Source organism: Heterodontus francisci, chromosome 6, assembly GCF_036365525.1.
Source record: "Heterodontus francisci isolate sHetFra1 chromosome 6, sHetFra1.hap1, whole genome shotgun sequence".
Lineage (NCBI taxonomy): Eukaryota > Metazoa > Chordata > Chondrichthyes > Heterodontiformes > Heterodontidae > Heterodontus > Heterodontus francisci.
This window is the reverse complement of record NC_090376.1, coordinates 89,492,487-89,519,288: the sequence shown is the minus strand read 5'-3', so window position 1 is coordinate 89,519,288 and position 26,802 is coordinate 89,492,487. Positions and strand designations below refer to the sequence as shown.

Sequence of the window (26,802 nt, the reverse complement as noted above, 5' to 3'; positions counted from 1 at the left end):
AATGTTCTAGAATTCCTGTTAAGCTAAGGCAAATGCTTGCACAGCATCAGAACTACATGAAGGCACTGCAAATACTCTTTGAAGATATGTTCCAGATGGCTATGATAGTGGATTTATTTTTGCAGCATTATCAAAGAAAGTTTCTTCATATCATAGAGCATCTGGAGTGAGGCCAGGAAGACATAGGCTTAATTTACCATTAAACATACTCCACTAACACAATTTACATTTCTTTTATTCCCTCGTTTCCTGAATGCGATGTCCTGTATTGGAGTGCCTAGCGTTCAGATGGACCATTCATACCTATTGGTGTGACAAATAAAACTTTGCATTTAAAATTTTGTACTGCTCTTTAATTTTGCAATACATTTGGTTAAGCTGGTTGATTTTCTTTCATTAATGTGTAAGAGAGAAAACACAAAAACAAACATAGCATAGAAATGGTTTACAAATAGTCGTTTGGTAGGACAGAACCTGAGTATTGCTGAAATAGAGGCATGTTGTCAAAGCTTTTCGTCTTGTACTCATCAGGACAATCTGCAAGAATACCAATGTAGGGAAAACAACGACTTTCTACTGTATGAGAAGAGAGTGCTGATTGGTTGGCAAGTGAACTCTGATTGGTAGAGGTGTTGCCATGGAGAATGTACCAGTTTACTGTGACTGACAGTTAACTGCCAAGTTTTATTTGAAATTTAAACCAGGCAGCTTGACTCTGATTGGTCAAGGCACTGCCCTGAGGAATGAACTAGCGAATGTTGTTTTCTCTTAAATTGGTATTCTTGCAGATTGTTCCGATGAGCAAGGGTATGCTTAAAAGAGGGAAATTTAGGAAGGAATGTAACATTACTTAAGAAAGGAGATGATGCCTAAATAAATGGTCCTGTATTCAGACATGGTTATGTTAAGTATTATTACTGAGATATTTGGTAGAGAAAGTAAGATGCAAGTTAATTTACTAATTTCTCGAGTCTGAGATTTTTACTAAATGCCAATGGAATTGCCTGTTCAATAATTCTGGATAAGCCTGCTAATCTATTTCTCCCTTTGAAATGTGTTATAATTGATACTTATTTTGTTCACGGTATTTAATAGTTTAATTATCCCCGATAGCACCTTCCACCAAAGCCTACCTGAGGAAGCAGCCTAGGAGCTACTGGTACAGTTCAATTGTAATATATGGAATAAAAGGTTTCATAATGCAACACATGTTATCACATTGCAACATCATATCAAGGCCACCAGTTAACTACCAGCACAAATCTAATTCTTTAATTAGACAGATGATGCACTAATAGGAAGCACAATGCGCTTTTCTTGGCTGTGCCTGTTGGATCTCTGGACATCTGAAATGTGAGGCACCATAGCAACCTTTGTGGGCATGTGTACAATGCATGACATTTCACCTGCAAAGGTGCTGTGAAATTTAAATAAAGATGGAGCAAGTCATGGCGTTGAATCAGTGCCACCTGGCCAGCACAACTAAAGTGCATTGGTTAGTTTCATCATCGAAGACTGGAACTCAAAGCAGCAAGCAGGTACAAGTACTATGTTTTGCTATTAATTTTTGATATCCTGTAAATGTGGATTATCACTGAAATCAAAATACATCAAAAAGGTACAACTTTATTTTTTAATTTGTCAGAATGTGAGACACTGGCAAGGCAACATTTACTGCCCATACTTAACTGTCTTCAAAGGTATTGGAATCAACCTCTTCATGTTCACCTGGGGTTATATGTAGGTATGACAGTTCCCTTCCCTGAAGGATGTTAGTGAACCTGCCGAGGGTTTACAAAATCCAGGAGCTTTCATGGTTAAATTTTGGTACTAGCTCTAACCCACAAGTTATCAGATTTTTGAGTTCAATTTCATAATCGATTTGAACTCCCACAAATTGGATTACTAGCTAAATCTCATTACCACTATGTCACCATACATTTGTCATCTATTAATCAAAATTTACAGTGCTCATTTTTATGGGATGAAGTAAAAAAGGAGCAAAAATCAGTACCTCTCATGCAAACTTTCAAACAATCAGCTATTTCTACGCTGGAAGGCTGGAAGACACAGCGAGACAACCATCTGCGGAAAACAATCCATCCAGTCAAACTTCAAATTTATTCTATTGAACGATTTTGATTATTGTATGGATTGATTGTAAGATTGATTCAAAAATAGGAAACAAAGGTTAAAATCTATTTTAAATGGGTGAACTATGTATCAATTTGTTACATCAGATAGGATGAAATGTGGATTAAATTTTCACTGGACAAATACATTCAAATGCCAAAGCATATCTCAAAGTGAAATATTTTCTTTTTGAGTTAAGAATTGCTCACATTGAAAATCAGTTTCTCCGTCATATGTATAATATTAAACAGCAGTGGAACTGTACAGGAAATGCAAAAGCAATGCAGTCCTCATTGCAATTCTTCCATCAGATGTACGTCAACAACAGTATTTCCATGTTTTCCTTAGCTGCTGTAAGTACTTCAAGGACATTTATATCTTTAAGGTTGATACAGTTTTGGTTTGCAAATCTTCAGGTATTAGGAGGCATATTTTCCTCTCCCCCCACAAACTCCCACTCATTGCTGACAGTAGCAGCGCAACCAAAGTTCACTAGAAAGTCATTAGAAAGTCACTAGAAGCACATCTTGCACTTTCTGAAAGCTCTGCTGTCATCTGGGTGGGTGGATGGGGAGGGGTTGGTTTGCCAGCTTCCCCCAGGAGCTGCTCTTGCCAGAGAGAAGAATGCACAGTTTTTAGCCTTCTATATAAATGGGCTAATGCGAACATCTATAAAAACTCTTACATTCCTTCAGGAGTCCAGACCATTGCCCAGGCTTAGATCCACTAGGTGGGCCTCACTTTTCCTGCCCATGAGGCCGCTATGCCTCTTCCTACTCAGCACAGCTACCTCAAAAGATGCATCAGATATCTGAGAGGCTAAGATCACCAGAACTCCTGGCAACAATGGCACAGTAATCTCAGACCAAGACCAGTCCTGTATATCTAGGTCCCAGAAAGGTCAAGCTTCAGAAAATCATAGCAGAATTTATTACTTAAGGACAAAAACATGCATGTATGTACCCAACAAAATGGAAAATTGCCCAGCTATGGCCTGTCCACAAAAAGCGGGACAAATCCAAGCTGGCCAATTACCACTTCATCAGTCTACTCTCAACTATCAGCAAAGTGATGGAAGAGTTTGTCAACATTGCTGGAGAGAGAATGTTGCTGAAGTTTTTCATCTTATACTCATCAGGACAAGAATGCCAAATTTCAAATGATCACCACAATTTATACGATAGGAGAAAAGGGTGCTGATGGTTTGGCAAGTTGACTCTGATTGGCCGAGGTGTTGCTATGGGGAAAACAACAGGGAGCAATAGATTACTGACTCCCCATGCTTCCAGGTAATTCAAAAAGGGTACAAGGCTTGAACATATTCCTTTTGTTTGCAGAGAACAGCTCTCTGTATATGAATGTATGTCGCTTCTATCAAAAGTAAATGAGACCACGTTATGAGCTCGACTGATTATCTCAAATTGGTTGTAGTGTATCTATTAGTGCACTCAAGGTTATTCAGCAAGTGCTGTCCAATCGTGGAATCACATCTAACAGATGTTTGTCTTGGGTTTTGCAAGTACGAACTGGTTGAGTACGGTCAGTACTCTAACTATTACGAGCTGCTGAAGGAACATGTTTGATTCGATCGGCCAATCGTTGGGGCGTTCGGCCTACGTACCTGGCATTGCACCAGCACTGAAATTCATACACGACGTTGTTCAATTGTGTGGTAGGTTGAACGTCTTTTTGGACTGACGTCAGCATCCTGTTAGTGGAAAATACCACTTGCATTGCCACTGCATAGCAGCAATGTGAAATGGCTTGCTTAACCTGTTGTTCAAATTTTTGAGATACTTTGCCTTTCCAGGGTAATTTGAGGTAGACCGGGCACTTTTCAGGTCTGAAAGTGGGGGCCTTTGGGCCATTTGCGAGTTTACATGATACACAGCAAACAATGAGCTGATCAGGATAGTCACTGTCTTGCAGGATAGCTTGGATGCGTTCTATTTCTGTGTCAAGGTTGCAAGGTGAGCAAATGGCTCGAGGTCTATTTACAAGATTGCTGATAAGGCCAATCTTACAGCATGTGGAGCTATATAAATCCTAACGTTTGTATTGACCAATGAAGGTCGGCTTGTGGTAGACAGTAGTGGAGAACCTATCAGTGGAGTTCTCAACTAGCATGTCGAGGAATGGAAGCATGTTAGACTGCGTCATCTCAAAAGTGAATTTGAGCACAGGATAGAGCGCATTACGTGTAAGGAAATCCTTACACGCAGCAGCAGATTCAAAGATCGCGAACGTATCATCTACATACCAGAAATATGAACACTGGTTCAGAAAATGGTGTGAATTCTATGATATAGCAATGTGGCACAAATGTCAATGGCTTTCTTAGAGTCTGAAGAATGTTACAGTGAGAGGCAGATTATGCAGAATGTTACAGTGAGGAGCAGAGTATGCAAAATGTTAAATGGGCGGCACAGTGGCGCAGTGTTTAGTACCGCAGCCTCACAGCTCCAGCGACCCGGGTTCGGTTCTGGGTACTGCCGGTGTGGAGTTTGCAAGTTCTCCCTGTGACCGTGTGGGTTTCCGCCGGGTGCTCCGGTTTCCTCACACCGCCAAAGACTTGCAGGTTGATAGGTAAATTGGCCATTGTAAATTGCCCTTAGTGTAGATAGGAGAATGGTAGGGAATATGGGATTAATATAGGAGGGGATGTGGTAGGGAAAATGGGATTAATGTAAGATTAGTATAAGTGGGTGGTTGATGGTCGGCACAGACTTGGTGGGCTGAAGGGCCTGTTTCAGTGCTGTATCTCTCTATGACTATGAATATACTCGCACTACTGAATGAGCACATAGACATGGCGTTGCTATCAATATGTAGGTCAGAAATAGAGTGCATCAAAGCTATCCTGCGGGACAATGGCTATCCTGATCTGATCATTGTTTGCTGTTGCCATGCCCAGTTAAGGTATATCATATTCCTACTTTTAAGATAATAAATTTATTCAATGTGGAATCTTTGAAATTGACTTTACTTTAAATAAAAAAGCTAACAATGTGCCAAAAGATGGCCAAAGGTCACCTGACTTGGCCTGTATATTCAAACTGTCGCACTATCTCTAAAGGACAAAAGAATACATTCCACACTAAGAGGTGGCAATTACACACATCCTGAAACCATCAAGGGACATTCCTGAATTGAATGGGTTCTTCTAAAACAAAGAAGGTATGAAGTAGCCACATCATAACAGGATTATACTCATTCAGACAGCCAAGGATGGCCATGTATTCCATATCCTGGTCCACTGTGTGGTCACACCAGGGGAGAAGGTCATGTGTCAACTAACAAAGACTCTAATAGGGGCGGCACAGTGGCGCAGTGGTTAGCACCGCAGCCTCACAGCTCCAGGGACCCGGGTTCGATTCCGGGTACTGACTGTGTGGAGTTTGCAAGTTCTCCCTGTGTCTGCGTGGGTTTTCTCCGGGTGCTCCGGTTTCCTCCCACAAGCCAAAAGACTTGCAGGTTGATAGGTAAATTGGCCATTATAAATTGTCACTAGTATAGGTAGGTGGTAGGGAAATATAGGGACAGGTGGGGATGTTGGTAGGAATATGGGATTAGTGTAGGATTAGTATAAATGGGTGGTTGATGTTCGGCACAGACTCGGTGGGCCGAAGGGCCTGTTTCAGTGCTGTATCTCTAATCTAATCTAATCTAATTTGAAGGATTTTGACCATAAAAGGCAACCCTCTGGTGAGAGGGGTGAGATCACAACAACCTCACAGAAGGAGTCCAGCCATGGGCTGTTGAACAACCCAGCCTAAACAAGAAGGTCTGCTGCTGATTCTATACTTCAACCTTGTGCAGCAGAGAACTGAAAATGACCGCCACTTCCAGTCTGAAATCTTAACTACCAGAAATCGACATAACCTCAACAAATTCAAGACTACAAACAACCCAGGTCTGCACCTTTAAAAGAGACTGTTCTACTTCGAAGATTCAACAGGTTTACCGCGAGCTACGAACACCTACCACACCTTGAACACTTACCTTCTATCTATCTGCTCGAGAGTGCATGTGAGAATGAATGTGTGCATGAGTGGTGTTGCAAATATTTCAGGGAATGAATATTGTTCAATAAATAGTTAATCTGTTTTAAACCTACAAGGAAACCTGTCACTGTCTGTTTATTTAGCAAGTAAAACACTCAGGAGCTAACTTATCATTTTAAACAAAACACGATTATAGTCAGTTGGGAGGTGATCAGTGGGAACTACCCACCCACACCCTTTACCATCTGGCTGTAACACTGTGTATCGCGCAAACTTGAAAATGGCCCAAAGGCCACCACTTTCATACCTGAAGAGAGCCCAGTCTACCTCAAATTACCCAGGAAAGGCAAAGTATCTCAAAAGTTTGAGCAACAGAATAAACAAGCCGTTTCACACTGCTATTATGTGACGCGAGTGGCATTTTGCACTAATAGGATGCCACTGTCAGTCCAAAAAGCCTACCACACAATTCAACAACATCGTGTATGAATTTCAGTGCTGGTGCGTTGCCAGGTACATCCCAACAATTGGCTGATCGAATTAAACATGTGCCTTCGGCGATTCGTAATAGGCAGAGTACTGACTGTACTCAACCAACCCATGCTTGCAAAACCCAAACAGAGCGTCTACTGTTGGATGTGATTCTGTGATTAGGCAGCACTTGCTGAACAATCCTGAGTGCACTAATAGCTACACTAACAACCAATTTAAGATAATGAGTCGAGGTTGTAACGTGGCTCATTTATGCTCATCAGAAGCAACATACATTCATATGTAGGCACCCATTCTCTACAAATAAAAGGAATATATTCAAACCTTGTGCCTTTTTTGAATTACCCAGAAGCTTGGGGAACCAATAGTCTATAGTTCCCCGTTGCTTTTTCCAAGGCAACACCGTGGCCAATTGGAGTCAACATGCCAACCAATCATCACCCTTTTCTCCTGTCGTATAAATTGTTGTGATCATTTGCAATTTGGCATTCTTGTGTTTGTCCTGATGAGCGCAAGACAAAAAGTTTCAACAACACATCTCTCTTTTCAGCAATATTCAAATCCTGTACTAGCAAGTGACAGGTTGTCAACAGCGCTATTTAGCCATACTTACTTACCAATAACCTGCTCACTAATGCTCAGGTTGGGTTCACCCAAGGACCACTCAGCTCCAGACCTTATTACAACACTGGCCCCAGCATGGACAAAAGAGGTGAATTCCAGAGGTGAGGTGAGAATGACTGCCCTTGACATCAAGACAGCATCAAGGAGCCTTAGTAAATTTGAAGTCGAAGGGAATCGGGGAAATCTCTCCACTGGCTGGAGTCGGACCTCGCACAAAAGAAGATGGTTGTGGTTGTTGGTGTCCAATCATCTCAGCCCCAGGACATAATTGCAGGAGTTCCTTGGGGCAGTGTCGTAAGCCCAACCATCTTCAGCTGCTTCATCAATGATCTTCCCCCATTATAAGATCAGAAATGGTAATTTTGCTGATGATTACGTAGTGTTCCGTTCCATTCACAACGCCACAGATAATGAAGCAGTCCATGCCTGCATGCAGCTAGACCTGAGATATGTTCAGGCTTGGGCTGATAGTTGGCATGTAACATTCATGCCACACATGGGTCAGGCAGTGACAATCTCCAATCAGAGAACCTAACCACCTCCTCTTGACATTCAATGGCATTACTATTGATGAATTCCCCACCATCAATGTACTGATGGTTACCATTAATCAAGGGGGATGGAATATAAAAGTAGGGAAGTCTTGATTGTACAGGGCATTGGTGAGACCACACCTTGAGTACTGCATACGGTTTTGGTCTCCTTACTTAAGGAGGGATATACTTGCATTGGAAGCAGTTCAGAGAGCTTGGGATGAAAGGGTGAGGAAAGATTGAATCGACTGGGCCTATACTCATTGGAGTTCAGAAAAATGAGAGATGATCTTAAGTAAACATATAAGTTTCTGAGGAGGCTTGACAGGGTAGACACAGAGAGCATGATTCCTTTATGAGGGAATCTAGAACTAGGGGGTACAGTTTCAAACTCAGGGGTCTCCCATTTAAGACAGAGATGAGGAGGAATTTCTTCTCTCAGAGGGCAGTAGAGGCTGGGTCATTGAATATATTCAAGGCTGAGTTAGACAGATATTTGGTCTACAAGGGAGTCAAGTGTTATAGGGGTTATGCAGGAAAGTGGAGTTAAGGCCACAATCAGATTAGCCATGATCTTATTGAATGGCAGAGCAGACTCGAGAGGCCAAATGGCCTACTCCTGCTCTTATTTCTTATGTTCTTAAGGTAAACTTAACTGCACCAATGGTGACTACAGGAGCAGGCCAGAAGCTAGATATTCTGTGACGAGTGACTCTCCTCCTTATTCTCCAATGCCTTCCCAATATCTACAGGCACAAGTCGGGAGTGTGATGGAATAGTCTCTACTTGCCTGGATGACTGCAGGTCCAATATCACCCAAGAAGCTGAACCCATCCAAGTCAAAGTAGCCCACTTGACCGGCACACCATCCACAAACTTTAGCATTCACCCCCTCTGTAGTTTTAGTGTGTATCATCTACAAGATGCACTGCAGCAATTCACCAAAGCTTCTTCGACCTCACCTTTCAAACCTGTGACCACCAACCACCTAGAAGGACAACAGCAGCAGACACATGGGAATACCACCACCTGCAAGCTCCCTTCCAAGTCATAGACCATCCTGACTCGAAAATATATCGCTTTTCCTTCATTGTCACAGGGTCAATATCCTGGATCTCCCTACCCACCAGCACTATGGGAGTACTTACACCACACAGACTGCTGTGGTTCAAGAAAATGGCTCACCACCATTTTCTCAAAGGCAATTAGGGATGAGTAACCAATGCTGGCTTCAGCGGCGACACCCACATCCTATGAACAAACAACAAAGTGTATTCTGAAAATTGCTATCAAAATTTAATACTCCAAGGGTTGGAATTTGGAACAATGAATCTAAACTGAACTTACTTTGTGATCGTACTGTTAATACTTGCCACAAATCCAACATACGTCCCCTTTCTAAGAGTGTCACGGTTAATGTCAATACCGATCACCATCAAAGATTTTAACTGAAAAATAAAGTTTACTTTATGAAATGACCACAAAACCCATGAAACTCACATTTACATATACTAATGAGTGTTAAATACAAATAAAAAATATAATAAATCTGTGTGCAGCACAGACAGTAAACAATACAGCATGCATGAATTTGCTCCCTTTCCTCCTTCTACGAGTTTTGAACCACAGGATCTTTCTATACATTTAGGAATAAGACCTGAACAAATATAAAAATGCAGGCAAGGGGAGCTTCCACCCACATTGATGAGGGCACCTAACTACTTGAGTGTTTGTGATGGAAAAAATGCCAGTTATCAGCCCACAAATTTCTTTAACAACTTGTGGCATAAAATTCCCAAATTCAACAAAAAATGAAAATTGAATAAGCAGGCCAAAAATACACAAAAGTGGAGCTGCATTAATGTAACCAATGTAAATGATAAGAGGAAATTTTTTTTAGGACAGACCAAATTTATGTGTTGAAGATCTGCAGTCAGGTAGAGTCAATAGAGCAATCATCCATTTAGACAATACTTGAAAAAATATATAAATATTTCAAGGTAAATATATTGTTATTGCAGCTTAAAAGGGAACAATATACTTGTTGAATTCAATGAAAGCTAAATAAAAAGACAAACTTTAGATTTGGACATGATCTAGAACTGAGTACTCACGGGAATCTCCACCATCCACAATTCTCCCCCTATTTTGCAAGCCATCTGCAAAGCAATTTTGGTGACAATACTCATCATATTTGCTTTGTTTAACGTACGAGACACCACACATTGACTTGGAGTTGGCTTTTCTACACACAAGAATTTCTTTATGCAGTCATAATTATTCTTCTGATTTGAGGGCAGGATGCACAACACCTACAATTCAAGAAAAAGATCAGTTGGGAAGAACACATCACGGCAGAAATTGGTATAAGAACAAAGTTCTGACCAAAGGTAGTCAGCTTGAAACGTTAACCCTTTTTCTCTCCATGGATGCTGCCAGAGCCGCTAAGTATTCTCAGCATTTGCTGTTTTTTATGGTGTAGAAATTGTTATGTGTTGTGTCCACTTCTCAGGCATAAAAAGTGCAAAAAGCATATCAATTTAGCAGTGGGATAACTTGCAAACAATGGGCTGATGTGGTCCCTCTGCCAAATTTGTGGGGCTCCTTTTTAAGTGCCCAGGCAGTTACTTAAACCAGGCGTTAGGGCCGGTCAATATGTAGATTGGAGGCCTAAAGCCAGTGAAAGGAACGCCTTTGACAAATCAGTCACCTCATGAGCAGGACTGGCAGCTCTCATGATTGTCAACTATGTTTTTAAAAATTTCATAAAATCCCTTTCTACGGAGCCCAGAGTGCTCCCTTGACTCCACAGGAATCACGATTCTGCCTCACTCCCACCCCCATAGCCAACTCCAGCCCCTCTCCCAGGACCTAATTCTGGGTTGATCCAGGTGAGGCAGACAGCCTGCGACTGATGTGTCCCATGGGATGAGCAACCGGTGAAGGCACAGTCAGCACCGGCAGCTCAGCCCAAGTAAGCAGATAAGGCCCGAGGACCAATTTCTATCAATCCTTGCACCTCCTGCTTTGGGCCCAGATTAATTTCTACCCCATTATATCCATGGAGAGTTGTATTCCACTTATATTATTTTTGCACTTCAGCCAGAAGGAAAATCTAGCCTAAATTACTTGGAGTGCGGTGCCAGTGCGCAGTGGGTGGGGGCAGGAAGCAGAGGAAAAGCACGTCCCAATGCCAAATCCCCATTCCAAAATCCTTACACAGACAAATTTCCTGGAGCCTGCTGATATAACTATTAATTGCCCGATGTGTGCTCAGTCAACCTGAAGCAAATAACAGCAGGTGTGTAATGTTTCTCTCAGGGGCCCCATTTCCTTCCTCTACCACCCATTGGCTGCGGGTAGAACCCAATGGTTCTGTGGAACATTTGTTGGGACCTGCTTGTAGCAGCCCACTGGTTCTGCAGAGTTTTTTTTTTATTCATTTGGAGGATGTGGGCTTTGCTGGCCATCCCTAATTGCCCTTGAGAAGGTGGTGGTGAGCTGCCTTCTTGAACTGCTGCAGTCCATTTGGGGTGTAGGTGCATTAGTGCTGTTAGGAAGGGAGTTCCAGGATTTTGACCCAGCCACAGTGAAGGAACAGCGATATAGTTCCAAGTCAGGATGGTGTGTGACTTGGACGGGAACTTGCAGGTGGTGATATTCCCATGCATCTGCTGCTCTTGTCCTTCGAGGTGGTTGAGGTCGCGGGTTTGGAAGGTGCTGTCAAAGGAGGCTTGGTGCGTTGCTGCAGTGCATCCTGTAGATGGTACACACTGCTGCCACTGTGCATCGGTGGTGGAGGGAGTGAATGTTTGTGGATGAGGTGCCAATCAAGCGGGCTGCTTTGTTCCGGATGGTGTCGAGCTTCTTGAGTGTTGTTGGAGCTGCACCCATCCAGTCAAGTGGAGAGTATTCCATCACACTCCTGACTTGTGCCTTGTAGATTGTGGACAGGCTTTGTGGAGTCAGGAGGAGTGTTACTTGCCGCAGGTTTCCTAGCCTCTGACCTGCTCTTTGTAGCCACGGTATTTATCTGGCTACTCCAGTTCAGTTTCTGGTCAATGGTAGCCCCTAGGGTGTTGATTGTGGGGGATTCAGCGATGGTAATGCCATTGAACGTCAAGGGGAGATGGTTAGATTCTCTCTTGTTGGAGATAGTCATTGCCTGGCACTTGTGTGACGCAAATGTTACTTGCCACTTATCAGCCCAAGCCTGGATATTGACCAGGTCTTGTTGCATCTCTACATGACGGCTTCAGTATTTGAGGAGTCGCGAATGGTGCTGAACATGGTGCAATCATCAGCGAACATCCCCACTTCTGACCTTATGATTGAAGGAAGGTCATTGATGAAGCAGTTGAAGATGGTTGGGCCTAGGACACTACCCTGAGGAACTCCTGCAGTGATGTCCTGGAGCTCAGATGATTGACCTCCAACAACCACAGCCATCTTCCTTTGAGTTAGGTATGACTCCAACCAGCAGAGAGTTCTCCCCCTGATGTCCATTGACTTCAGTTTTGCCAGGGCTCATGATGCCAAACTCGGTCAAATGCTGCCTTGATGTCAAGGGCAGTCACTCTCACCTCACCTCTTGAGTTCAGCTCTTTTGTCCATGTTTGAACCAAGGCTGTAATGAGGTCAGGAACTGATTGGCCCAAACTGAGCGTCACTGAGCAGGTTATTCGTGAGCAAGTGCCACTTGATGGCACTGTCGATGACACCTTCCATCACTTTACTGATGATTGAGAGTAGGCTGATGGGGTTGTAATTGGCCGGTTTGGACTTGTCCTGCTTTTTGTGTGCAGGACAGACCTGGGCAATTTTCCACATTGCCAGGTAGATGCCAGTGCTGTAGCTATACTGGAACAGCTTGGCTAGGGGTGCGGCAAGTTCTGGAGCACAGGTCTTCAGTACTATTGCCGGAATATTGTCAGGATGCTTTGTCCTGGATGGTGTCGAGCTTCTTGAGTGTTGTTGGAGCTGCACATATCCGGACAAGTGGAGAGTATTCCATCACACTCCTAAACTTGTGCATTATAGATGGTGGACAGGCATTGGGGAGACAGGAGGTGAGTTACTCACCACAGAATTCCAAGCCTCTGAGCCGCACTTGTAGCCACAGCATTATGTGGCTGGCCCAGTTCAGTTTCTGGTCAATGGTGACTACCAGGATACTGATAGTGAGGGATTCAGCATTGGTAATATCATTAATCGTCAAGGGGTGATGGTTAAATTCTCTCTTGGTTGAGATGACCATTGCTTGGCACTTGTGTGGCATGAATGCTACTTGCCAATTATCAGCCCAAGCCTGGATGCTGTCCAGGTTTTGCTGCATCTGGACATGGGCTGCTTCAGTATCTGAAGCATCACAAATGGTGCTGAAATTGTGCAATCATCAGTGAACATCCCCGCTTCTGACTTTATGAAGGAGAGAAGGTCATTGATGAAGCAGCTGAAGATGGTTGGGCCAAGGACGCTGAGATGATTGACCTCCAACAACCACAACCATCTTCCTTTGTGCTAGGTATGACTCCAACCAGTGTAGCATTTTCCCCTTGATTCCCATTGACTCCAGTTTTGCAAGGGCTCCTTGATGCCATACTCCGTCAGTTAGAAGCCACGAGGGACCTAGGGCTGAATCTTGTGGTCCCGCTGCCGGGTGTAAAAAAATGGCGGCAAGCACACATGGTCTGTGCGCTGTTATGCTGCTGCGATCTTGAGTCTGGCAGCTCATTATAATATGCAGGGCGGCAGCTTCCCGCACAATTACGTGGTGGGAGTGGCCTTGATAACGCTGTGAACGACATCAACAGTTTTTGCAGAGGCGTGGTGCCATTTTTAAAGGGCGACTAGCCCTGCGAAAAAACTGCAGAGTTCCCCCTGTTTCCGCCTATCACTACACTACGAATGCAGAGATTCCCCCCTTTTCCACCTCCTGGTGCCAGCTTTCCCTGGACAGGGAAGTGAAGGCGCATGAGTGCCGCATGTTGCGCTGATGATCCAGAACTACACATAAGATTGCTCCAGTTTTCATTTTAATTTATGCAAACAGGCAATTTAAATATGTAAAGTTGGGTCCTGTCGCAGAGCAGCGGAGGGCCGCCACAGAGCTTCCCCGCCGCCAGGAAGATCGGGCCCGGCAATCCCAGCATCGGCTTCCATGACAGGCTGCTGCCACTCCGATCTTCCGCACCCCCCCCCCCCCCCCCCCCACATCATGGAGCTTGATGTTCTCTTCCTGACAGGATCCTGGCCCCAGTGTATACTACAGATTTTTTTTTTATTCTTTCACAGGATGTGGGTGTCGCTGGCTAGGCCAGTATATATTGCCCATCCTGATTGCCCTTGAGAAGGTGGAGAGCTGTCTTCTTAAAGTGCTGCAGTCCATGGGGTGTAGGTACACCCACAGTGCTGACAGGAAGGGAGTTCCAAGGATTTTGACCCAGCAACAGTGAAGGAATGGCGATATAGTTCCAAGTCAGGATGGTGTTCCCATGCATCTGCTGCTCTTATCCTTCTAGTTGGTAGAGGTCGTGGCTTTGGAAGGTGCTGTCTAAGGAGCCTTGGTGAATTGCTGCAGTGCATCATGTAGATGGTACACATTGCTGCCACTGTGTGTTGATGGTGGTGGGAGTGAACAGGTAATTATTTAAACATTTAAATAACATTATGAAGTATATTTAAGTTTTTGATGTTTATTTAATGTCTTTACATTTCTTTCAAATATTTTGAAATCTGCCTAAATCATTTCAGTTTTAGCCTGGGCAGCCTATGGAACAAAGGGGTTTCCCTTCACACCCCTTTCATTCTTCCACAACAACAATTTGCATCTCTAAAGCACCTTTAACATAGCAAAAGGGTCCAAGGTACTTCACAGGTATCTGACGCGTTTTTAGATATCACCACTGAGTGACGTTGAGAAATAGGAGGGGGGCAAGACTCGATCCTCGGTGGACTCCAAAGATAACAGTGCAAGAACAGTAAGAAAAAAGTTATTTCCTGTTCCTGTTGAGAAAGAAATGCTATAAACTGTAAATCCTAAATTAGTATACAGATGCTGTAGTTTCAACAAATCTAATTGCCCATGAATAAAGCATTAACTGAGTTAAATAATAATTTTAAGGTTATTAGTATCTACTTGTACCTATCAAATTATATGAAGAATTCTGAGCAACTATTTCCTGCAAGTTCAGATGTTAGCTAATCAATTTTAGACAATTAGTTATTAATAGCAGTTTGTAATAGTATTTATATTGTACCTTTCATGACCTCAAGTCAGCCCAAAGCGCTTTGCAGCCAATGAGGTACTTTTGAAGTGTAGTCCTTGTTGTGATGTAGGAGACAAGCAGCCAATTTTCATACAATAAACTCCCATAAACAGCAATGTCATATTGACCAGATAATCTGTTTTACTGATGTTTGTTGAGAGATAACTATTAAGATAGCTTATGATAGAATGGGATCTATGTAAAATGGAGGAATTTCATTCTTCAAAAGCTCATCATAGTTTGTCAGAACACTACAGTCAGAGAAAACATGCTTCTTTTAAGTTACCAATGCACACCAAGAATATTCAATTGAGAAAACATGTAAGATTAATTTAGTTAAAGTTTTGTACTACCTCTCAAACAATAAATACAGATTCAGTCTGCATATTTACCAGCTGTGTACTGAACTCGATGTGATGCCTCAAAGCTTGTATGAAGGATGTGGGGCTTTCATTTACTTGTACCCTGTAAACATATAACAAACCAATTATCAAGAAATAACTGTTTCGTGCAATTAGTTTAGCAACCCAAAAGTAATGAGAATGGAAAAGAAGTGCATTCAAGCATCATTATTATAAGTATACAGGAAATAAATCTATATTTACTTATTTATTAGAGAGATACTTAAAAGGTTTTCAGTGCTCAGACTGGAAAAGACAATTGGTATGCATCCAAGGTTGCAGAAGGAAGTAAGGGTCGAAATAATGGTGGCCCTGGCCACAATCTTTCAATCCTTCATGATTATGGAAGTGGTGCCAGAGGACTGGAGAGTTGTAAATGCTACACTGCTGTTCAAAAAAGGGGAGGGGGCTAAATTTGGTGTGAAGAGTGAAGAAGGTCGGAAGTGGTGTTCCACAAGGATCAGTGCTAGGACCACTACTGTTCACAATTTATATTAATTAATTCAGACCTTGGAACCAAAAAACACATTACAGAAGATATTAACAAACTTGCAGAATGAATAGAAATTGGCAAATTAGTTTCAACATGCATACTACATTTTGGCAAAAAAATAAGGAGGTTGCATATTATTTAGAAAATAAGAATCTAAATGGGGTACAGGAGCAAAAGGATCTGGGAGTACAAATACACAGCTCACTAAAAATATCTTGGTCAGACCACACCCTTATACAATTCTGGTCATCAGGGTATATCAGGACAAGATATAGAGGCACTGGAGAGGGTGCAAAAAAGATTTACAAGGATGATATACCCTGTAAACCCCAGGAAAGGCTCACCAAAGCTTGCAATGTGGCTCAGGAACACCTTAAAGCATCCCAAACCAATACGAAAAAATGGGCAGACAAAAACACAAAGACCTGAACATTTCAACCAGGGGATGAAGTATTAGTATTATTACCTTTACAGGGGGAATCATTAAAAGCATGGTTCAATGGTCCGTATAATGTGGTCAAAAGAGTTGGTGAGGTAAATTATTTGCTTGACACCCCAGATCGCTGGAAAAAGAATCAGCTGTGTCATATCAATATGTTAAAGCAATATTATCGTTGGCAGAAGGATAAGCCAGCACAGGTATGTCAGCTAATAGGGACAGTTAAGAATGAAAGGGATAGTGAGGATGAGGCAAAAGGAGGCCTAGACAATTCTTAAATTGAACCTCCTACTATCTGGTTAGCTAATACAGAATGGCTAGGAAAATTGGACAACACGCTTTCGTACTTAGATGCAGAACAACGTGAAGACCTAACAAAGCTACTCACAGCATTTAAGAGAGTCTGTTGGCATTAGCCAGGATGTAAAACCTGCACCACACATGATGTGGATATTGGGGAATCCATTCCTTTAAAACAGCACCCTTACCAGACTTCATGATTTCACGCTTAATCTTATGGATAGGGACAAATCCTGACAAACAGGCCCAACTAAAAGCAGAAATCCAATATATGCCGGAAAACAACTTAATTAAATCTAGTCAAAGCAGCTGGAGTTCATCAATAATATTAGTGCCTAAACCTGATGGCTCAACCTGACTTTGCATAGACTACAGAAAAGTCAATGCAGTAATGAAGGCAGACTCCTATCCAACTCCTCACTTGGAAGACTGTATTGACAGAATGGGAAAGTGCCATGTTTCTTACAAAGATAGATTTGTTAAAGGGATAATGGAAAGTTCCTTTAACACCTCAAGCTAAAGCCAGATCAGCTTTTGTCACACCAGACTGTCTTTACTAGTGCCAAGTGATGCCATTTGGGCTAAAAAAACACCCTAGCAACTTTTCAGAGACTAATGAATCAAGTGGTAACCAGTGTTCCCAACTGTGTAGTGTATCCTGATGATGTGCGAATATACATAACACTTGGAAGGAACACTTAAAATAGCTAGAAACTCTGTTTAAAAAATTACAAGTAGCTGATTTAGTGGTAAATCTGGCAAAAAGCAAATTCACAAAAGCAAGAGTGACCTAACTCATGCATATAGTGAGGCAAAGACAAGTGTTGGCAAGAACAGCAAAAGTACAAGCCTTAGTGGAGTTCCCTATCCCTAAGACTAAGCATGAAATCATGTAGTTTTTGGCAATGTGTGGTTTCTACAGAAAGTTTGTACCAAATTTTAATATTGTAGCTGCTCCACTCACCGATTTGCTACAGAAAAAAAAACACGGTAGTGTCGTCAGCTGAATGCCAGGCATCTTTTGAAAAGCTAAAGGCAGTTTTGACTAATGAACCAATGTTAGCTGCTCCAAATTTTACAGAGCCCTTCAAGGTAGCAATTGATGCTCGTGACCTGGGGTCATACAGTCCTATTATAAGATGACGAATCGGGTGTAGAAAAACCAGTAGGGTAATTTGCAAACAAAATTGAATCGCCACCAAAAGAAGTATTCCACCGTGGAAAAAGAAACGTTAGGACTATTGCTAGCTTTTAAACATTTTGAAGTATATCTCCGCCACGACTACAAAGAAACACTGATATACACTGACCATAATCCATTAACCTTTGTGGAAAAATGCCAGAATATTCCGATGGAGTTTATTGTTACAAACTTATCACTTGAAGACTGTACACATTTCACGGAAAAACGATGTTATCACAGATGCTTTGTCACATATTTACCTTTGTTGAATTACATGAGTCGCAATGGTACATGCTAAAAATTGTGTTAACTACCAGCAGAGTGAATGAGGGGCATGAGTGTGAAAATATGTTTAAAATGTTTTCAACTTCTGTTTTACATTGTAATGAAATGCATTCAAGAATGGTGTTTAATTTCACCAAGGGCAAAGGAGTTACTCAAGGTTTTGTTTTCGTATTAAAAACTTAGAATTCCATGTGTTTACAAAAAAAATGAAAAAAGGATATTCAGTGGACATTTAAGACACCTGCAAATAGTTAGAAGTTTTGCAATGCTTTGAAAGGAAGTTCATAACAAAAGCTGAACTTTATGGGTACTTTGAAAGGGCGCTCAACTTGTACTAAGACAGCAAAGCAAGCAATTCAAGGAAACCACAGGGGTTTGACCTTCCTCAGAGCAACTTTTTTGAGTGACAGAGGAGACACTGTATCTGGACATTTGACCATGCTCAAGAAGGTTTTTTCCACTTTGGACCTTTTAAAAAGCCAGTGAGTTGGACAAAGAGCAGGCATTTGAAATCTTTGCTTTGACCGGCCTGGAGCAAGACCCAAAAAAGTGTTACCTCTCTCTGTAAAGGAATCTTGCATCTCTTGAGAAGAAACACTGTATTTGAAAGGTGTCAGATTCCTGTTGCCTCCTGTCTCCGAAGAATCCCTGCATCCAGTGTGGTTCCTGCTGCCTCCTGTGTCCTAAGAAATCCTGAAATTCTTCTACTGATAGACTGCTGCTACACCCCTGATAGAAGACCTATGTCATGCCAGCTGCAGTTAAATTGCCATGAATACCGACACATCACAGACTGTTCATCAACCTCGCCTGGAGAGACTTCAAGTCACCTCTGACTATTCGACTCTGAGACAACCTCACCATACCGAAAACATCCTACCAGAATATGATAAATTCAAATCATTTTTTTTTCTTTTTATTCCTAAGAAAGGGCTGTAAGTCAAAAATCCTTTTCCCAGTTAACCGTTGCTTTTTTAATGTATGTATGTATGAGGGCTAAGGAAATAAGGAGTTTTTCATATATAGAGATTTATCTTGTTAGTAGTTCAGACCTATGTTATCTTTTTTAATAACAGTTAATGTTGTTGTTGTTTAAAGAAACCTAGTTTGGTGTGCTTTATTCTGGGGGACAAATAAAGTGTTTAGTTTGGCTATTCTTCAGTAGATGGGAAACTTTATTTGACATTCTGTGACCTGTGGAGTCATGGGACTGAATTAACAATGCATTACTCCCATAACAGCTGAAACACTGAGGAAATGAACAGCTCCCTTATATCTGGCTTCCAATTGCAGCCAGGTCCAAGACACACCAACTGTCGTTTGCCTCCTCCCGCTCAACTTGCAATCCTTGAATCCACATGGTTCCCATCATCATTGGAGAAGATGGTGCACGTGGAATTCAGGGCACATCTCCCCAGCTTCTAACCTCCTCCTGCAACCTTCCAGCTTGAACCGATCACCCTTGACCCACTCAATGTTACCCTTCCCTCTGTTACTATTGAGCCTTCCCCAGTTAACGTGCACAGTGTAATTATCAATATATTCATGCCATCCCTTCCCCCTTTCCTATTCCCGTTACTATCAACATGCTGATTCTTATCCTTAACCCTCCTCACATCGAACTGACCATTGTTGCCGAGTCCCGTTCCCCTCCATATGAAGCTGAACACCCACCCACTAGTTTTGACCTCCCCCCGCCACCTGACAAAATCCATTTGCCACCATTGACTGTGACCATTTCCTCTGCTAGCCAGCATCCTCAATTTACCCACAGCTCCCCCGACGTCAACAGTACTCATCCCTCCCTTTAGACCCTTGCCAAATATCTTCACATTGTACTGATCTAATCCACCCACCACCCCCGCAGCTGACAAATTACACCTTCACTATCAACATCAACCATTCAACAACCTGGACGCTCCACTCCACCCTGCCCTACTCCTTGACACACTCAATCAGCCCCACTGCCCCCTCCCCAAGTAAGCTGCCCCACTCCTCCATGCACCCGATCAGCCCCCTGACTACACTCACCTGCTCCTCTATGTAGCCCTCACTCAGGCCATCGCCACCATTCCCTGAGATGATTCACCCTCGCTGGTGCCAAACCTGGAGGCAAACATCCATTCCAATGCTGGCGTTAGTTTAGTGGCTCAGTGAAAGAGAGAAGAGCACAGTCTGGAAACTCAACTGCACAAATGCGACTGCTGCACGCAACGTTGAAACATTCGTGAACCGGGTGGCATGGGAATATCGCTCGCCATTCAGTAAATCTGGCAGTTAGGTCTAAATACTAACTATGCATATGGTAATGAGTATTCATGTTATTTAAATAAATGCAAAACTGCAATCCGCCACCGTGCTGGGGAAACACCGAACGCCAAAAACCCACTGACAACTTAATTCCTCTAAAATATCCATCTGGAATCTGAAAAAGCACCACCCACCAAATTATACCGTAGGCATGCCAACTAATCCGTCAAGGCGGACTGCATAAAATTCCCCCCTACATGACAGTTATCTGTACTACAGTTGAAATACTACAGCATTTTGTCCCAATAGTATTTACTCCTAGAATGAACCTCCCCTTTGATCATGGAACAATAAATAATATCAAAGTTTAACAGTATATCATTGTTACCAATATCACAGTTGGTCTGGACTTACATTTTTGGATTCTCAACTGAAAAGCCCATTGGTGGTCCTACTTTTCTAAGGCATGCCAAAAGCTTCCCAGCAGCTTCACAATTTCTTTGACTGAAAACCATCAGCCAGTCTTGGAGTGGCTGACTGCCAATAATCCTTGAGTTTCGAGTATCCCTGGACCAGTCTACTGGTGACACTGGCTGGCACTGCAGGTGGGAAATAACAAGGCCACATTTATTAAAGAGTTTAATGCCTTTTATTAAAATTACATAGAACTAGATAGAATATACAGCACAGAAACTAGTCATTTGGCCCAACCAGTACATGCAAGTGTTTATGCTCCGCTCGAGCCTCCTCCCATCCTTCCTCATTTAACGCTATCAGCATAACCCTCTATTCCATTCTCCCTTACATGTTTATCTAGCTTCCACTTAAATGCATCTATACTATTTGCCTCAACTACTCCCTGTGACAGTGAGTTTCACATTCTCACCACTCTCCAGGTAAAGATGTTTCTTCTGAATTCCCCATTTGATTTCATAGTGATTATCTTATATTGATGGCTTCTAGGTTTGCTATTCCCCATGTGGAACCACTCTCTCTGGCTGTAAAATTGGGCTATATCGTGCCGCTGGTGGCAGCAGTACGGAAGTCCTGAAGGTCTAAAATGGCACCAGTGTGCTGCTGGCCACCATCGGTGTGGCCCGTGCGGCACCCCTTGCTGTGAAGGGTGCCAGCACAGGTGTGCCTTGCATGCGCCAGAATTGTCAGAAATAGTTTCAGCTGATTTGATGCTGCTTTCACTAAGTTGGTCTGTACATGTGCACTGAACGCCTGTGCTAACCACTCACAGCTGAACAGGTATTCAGTAGCCCAAAGGACCTCCCAAACTAGACTTCTCTAAAAGGCCAGCCACCATTTTGCAGGTGAGGTTCTTTTGACTTACTTCTGCAATAGGCAAAGTTAGCGGAAGTATTGTGGCTTTTATTTGGAGGTGTTTTGGAAAGCTGCTGCATGTATTCAGAGAGGCAATAAGATTTAGTGATCCAATTCTGCACATGGTATGGGGGCTGTCATTGAAGTGCATCTGGGTTTGCAACATGATGAACAAATGGAGCAAAGGCTGCAGAGAGGAGAAGCTCTGTGAAGTGAGAGTGGGAGGAAGGCTCTCCACAGGTCTTACCCACCATGGGTTTCTCAAGAGCACTACTCCTACCTCCACCTCACCCAGGAGCAATGCCTGGGCGACTCAAGTTCAACAAGTAGTTGGCTGTCAGAACTGTTCCTTTAACCCAAATTGGAACCCCGCACCAGGGCAAGGATGGTGCTGCCAGTGGCCATCAAGGTCACAGTGGCATGGAGCATTGATGCATCTGGATTTTTCCACGCAGAAGAGGTGACATTTCTAACATCACCCAGTATGCAGTCCATTGATGCATCCAGGTGGTCATGATGGCCATCTACGTCAGGAGTCAAATACATTATCTTCGGAACAGAAGAAGGGTCACTGACCCGAAACGTTAACTCTGCTTCTCTTTCCACAGATGCTGCCAGACCTGCTGAGTGGTTCCAGCATTTCTTGTTTTTATTAAAGAGTAAGCATAAATGGGTCGCTTTCAGGTTGGCAAGCTGTAACTAGTGTTATGCCACCGGGATCAGTGCTGGGGCCTCAATTATTTACAATCTATATCAATGATTTGGATGAAGGGACAGAATGTATGGTTGCTAAATTTTCTGATGACACAAAGATAGGTAGGAGAGTAAAGTGTGAACGGGACATAGCAGCTGAATTTTATTAACGCGCCGCACATCGTGGTGGCATTCTTTGAAGTTGGTGGCATGCCCGTGTGCATCAGCCGCCGCTGAGCCCTGCGATATTACGTGCGGGGGCTCATTTAAATGGAGGGGCACAGCTTCTGCCCCCGATGACGTAGGGTAGGCTACTACTCCGTCCCCGGCAGTGGCGTCCGGCGCCACCTTGCAGATGCCGGTGCCATTTTCAAACGGCTTCAAGCCCTTAGAAGTTATTTTAATTTTTAAAGTGATATTGTGGTGCATTTTGTGTAAAAAATGAAATAAATGCTGCAGGCCCTTTCCCACAGTCCCTCCTTTTTCAGAACTTCTTCAAGGTAGACATTCCTGGGAGAGAATTCCCTCCTGGTGTCTGATAAAGTGTCAGCTTTGTCCTATCAACACCTTCTCTTTTGTTATCTCTTGCTTAAAACCTATTACATTTCTAGCCTCTGCCAATTCTGATGAAGGGTCACTGACCTGAAACGTTATCTCTGCTTCTCTCTCCACAGATGCGACCAGACCTGCTGAGTATTTCCAGCATTTCTCATTTTTATTTCAGATTTCCATCATCTGCAGTATTTTGCTTTTATTTTAGGTTTATTTTCATGTTGTTTTAATTGATTTTAATATTTAAATGAAGGGCGGGGGGGCGCACTAAGGCATTGCCGGTGCCGGTAAAATTCCATGGGGCCTTCTCAATGTCATGGGCCATACCGGAACTCTCCCGCAAATATTTTACGGGCCCATACACAATGACCCCCAACGTTGAGGGATTGGTAAAATTTAGCCCAAGGACTCTGCTTAACTCAGCTTTGAATACATTCAATGACCCAGCCTCCACTGTTTTCTGGGGAAGAGAATTCCAAAGATTAACAACCCTCAGAGAAGAAATTCCTCCACACCCAAACTGTGCCCCCTAGTTCTAGATTCCCCCACAAGGGGAAACATCTACTCAGCCTCTACCATGTCAAACCCCCTCTGAATCATATATGTTTAAATAAGATCACCTCTCATTCTTTCAAACTCCAATGAATATAGGCCCAACATCCTCAACCTTTCCTCATAAGACAACCCCTGCATCCCAGGAATCAGCCTACTGAACCTTCTCTGAACTGCTTCCAATGCAGGTATATCCCTTCTTAAGTAAGGAGACCAGAACTGTACACAGTACTCTAGGTGCGGTCCCAACAATGCACTGTACAGTTGTAGCAATACTTCCCTACTTTTATACTGCATGCCCCTTGAAATAAAGTTCAACATTCCATTTGCCTTCCTAATTACTTGCTGTATCTGTATGCTATTTTTTGTGATTCATGTAGAAGGACATCCAGATCCCTCTGGACCACAGCATTCTGTAGTCTCTCTCCACTTAAATAATATTCTGCTTTTCCATTTTTCCTGCCAAAGTGGACAACCTCATATTTTCCCATATTATACTCCACCTGCTAAATTTTTGTCCGCTTCCTTAACTTATCTATATGCTATGCAGACTCTTTGGCCGGATACCCAGAGCCCTGTGTTGCAGGGGGTGTTGGTAGCAAGGAACGGGGTGGCTCTCAGTGGGCCTCCCTCCTTCCCGATTCTGGGTCCCTTGTGCAGGCATTTAGTGCCTTTTAACAAGGGACCACCAGAACAAGCAAGCGACCCGCATGGGCTTGCTTGGCGTGCTTCCTGTCCGGCGGCAGGATGAGGCCCTTTATTGGGAATTAATTGTCCACTTAAGGGCTTCAAATCACAGACCTTTCCGCCCTGGATTTAATTTGGGTGGAGGTGAGAAGGTGGCGGGGTCCCCCCTCCCGCCATCATCCTGCCTGTTAAATTGCTCCCCCCGGCTCCAAATCCAACACAGGGGAGAGCATAAAATTCCTCCCTTTGTGTCCTCCTCACAACTTGCTTTCCCACCCATCTTTGTATTGTCAGCAAATTTGGCTACAATACACTCAGCCAATCATTAATATAGGTCACAAATAGTTGAGGCCCCAGCATTGATCCTTGTGGCACTCCACTAGTTACAGTTTGCCAACCTGAAAATGCCCCATTTATCCTGACTCTATTTCTTGGTGTCCTATCCTCTATCCATGCTAATATATTACTCCCAATACCATGAGCTCTTATTTTGTGTAATAATCTTTTTTGTGGCACCTTATCAAATGCCTTTCGGAAATCCAAATACAATAGATCTACTGGTTCCCTTTTATCCACCCTGCTTGTTACATCCTCAAGGAATTCTAATAAATTTGTCAAATATGATTTCCCTTTCATAAAACCAGATTGACTCTGCCTGATTGTATTCTGATTTTCTAAATGTCCTGCTACTACTTCCTTAATAACAGATGCTAACATTTTCCCAATTACAGATTTTAGGCTAACTGGCCTATAGTTTCTTGCTTCTGTCTCCCTCCTTTCTTGAATAGAGGTGTTATATTTGCAGTTTTTCAAGCCAGTGGGAATTTTGGAAGATTACAACCAATGCATCCACTATCTCTGCAGCCACTTTTTTTAAGACCTTAGGTTGCAGGCTATCAGGTCCAGGGGACTTGTCAGCCTTTAGTCCCATTTGTTTTCGTAGTAACTTTTTCCTAGTAATAGTAAAAAGTGACAGTAACGTTCCTCCTTCCCTTCTGCCTCTTGATTTTCTAGTATTCTTCGGATGCTTTTTGTGCCTTTTACTGTGAAGACAGATACAAAATACTTGTTCAAAGTCTCTGCCATTTCCTCGTTTCCTAATATTAATTCCCCAGTCTCATCTTCTAAGGGACCAACACTTACTTTAGCTACACTCTTCCTTTTTAATATACTTGTACAAGTTTCTACTGTTTGTTTTTATAGTTCTTGCTAGTTTACTCGCGTATTCTAATTTCTCCCTCTTAATTAATTTTTTAGCCATCCTTTCCCAATCTTGTGGCCCACTACTAATCTTCGCAGCATTGTACGCCTTTTCTTTCAATTTGATGCCATCCTTAACTTCCTTAGTTAACTACAGATGGTGCAACCTTTTCAGAGTCCATTTCCTTGGTTTCTGTCTTGTGGGTGCCGTTGCCTGTGCACCTAAGCAATGCTACCCCAGCGGCTGCAGCATGGCTGGTGGACGGCTGCTGACTTTCACTGGGGCAGACTGCAGAAGACCTTGCAGGACAACTTTGAGCAGCTCTGGTCCTTCAGGGCCCAGTTTCAGACTGCACCACCTCGATATGTGCAGCAGCACAGAGGCGACAGCAACGGCACTGGCAGAGTAGCAATGGTGGAAGCACAAATGTGGTCATCCTGAGAGGGGACAGCAGGTGTGCCCCAACGGGGCAGCAACTCAGCAATTCTAGTAATCTGTTGGATGACAGATTGCTGCAGTGCCGCGAGAGCCTGCATGCCCCTTTGAGCAATTAGATCTACAGTCAATATGGCAACAGTCTGATCCTGTCTGGCAGCAAGCATGGAATCTCATGACCCTTGTCAGTGCTTCCACTGCAGCACTGAGCTGTTGGGTGGCTTCTGCCTGTGCTGCAGTGGAAGCCGAGACATCATCTACCAGACGCTGCAACAAGCACGGGTCTGCTAGTGCTGTCATGGAGTTGGCCACCACTTCCACTCTGGAAAGCATGGGGTCCAACCTCTGCGCGATGCCCTGTGCCACATTGGAGCCTGACACCTCCATCTCCATGAAAGTGACAGCAGTCTGTCTGGCGGACCTGCCAATGCTCCGGGGAACTGGCAGACAAGCTATCCTTGCCCATTGGCCTGGCTACAGCCCACTCTTACCTTGTGACTCAGCATATGCAGATCCTGACTCTCTACAACCCTCTAAAGTTTATGCAGTGCCAGGATCTGAACTGATGTTTGATAGTGTCAGATCAAGTGACACTAATTCTTCCTTGGAGGTCTGGTGCAGCTCTCTCTCTGTCCTGGGGCTGCTGTGGCTGGCCAGGTGGCAGTTCTTGGGTTTCATAAAATCAGAAGGGATGTGGTGGTTGGGATGAGATGGGCGGGGCGGGGGGTGAGGGGTTGTTGTAAAGCAAGAGGTCCATTGTCAACATCTGCAGCTTGCACTTCATACCAGATAGTAGGATGAGGGTGAGTTAGGAGTTGAGAAGGGGGAATAAGGCAACAACATATGGCATTCTGAATGCTCTCTGTGATGCCAGATGCTACGGGCCCTGTCGCAGCCAGCTCAATACATGGCACCTGCCGGTTCCTTGCTGGTCCCTTGTATTTCATA

The 26,802-nt window shown here is 43.3% G+C and overlaps 1 protein-coding gene across 1 annotated transcript in view; it reads right to left on the bottom strand.

Annotated features, from left to right (window-relative positions):
• LOC137370992 (piwi-like protein 4) overlaps nt 1–26,802 on the bottom strand; it is a 157,235-nt gene that overhangs the window by 13,070 nt on the left and 117,363 nt on the right. Inside the window, exons 12-16 of the mRNA XM_068032897.1 lie at nt 20,820–21,004; nt 15,447–15,519; nt 9,901–10,098; nt 9,134–9,234; nt 2,015–2,085 (exon numbers count right to left, since the gene is read on the bottom strand). Coding sequence (XP_067888998.1) covers nt 2,015–2,085; nt 9,134–9,234; nt 9,901–10,098; nt 15,447–15,519; nt 20,820–21,004 — 628 coding nt within the window. The remainder of the gene's footprint in view (nt 1–2,014; nt 2,086–9,133; nt 9,235–9,900; nt 10,099–15,446; nt 15,520–20,819; nt 21,005–26,802) is intronic.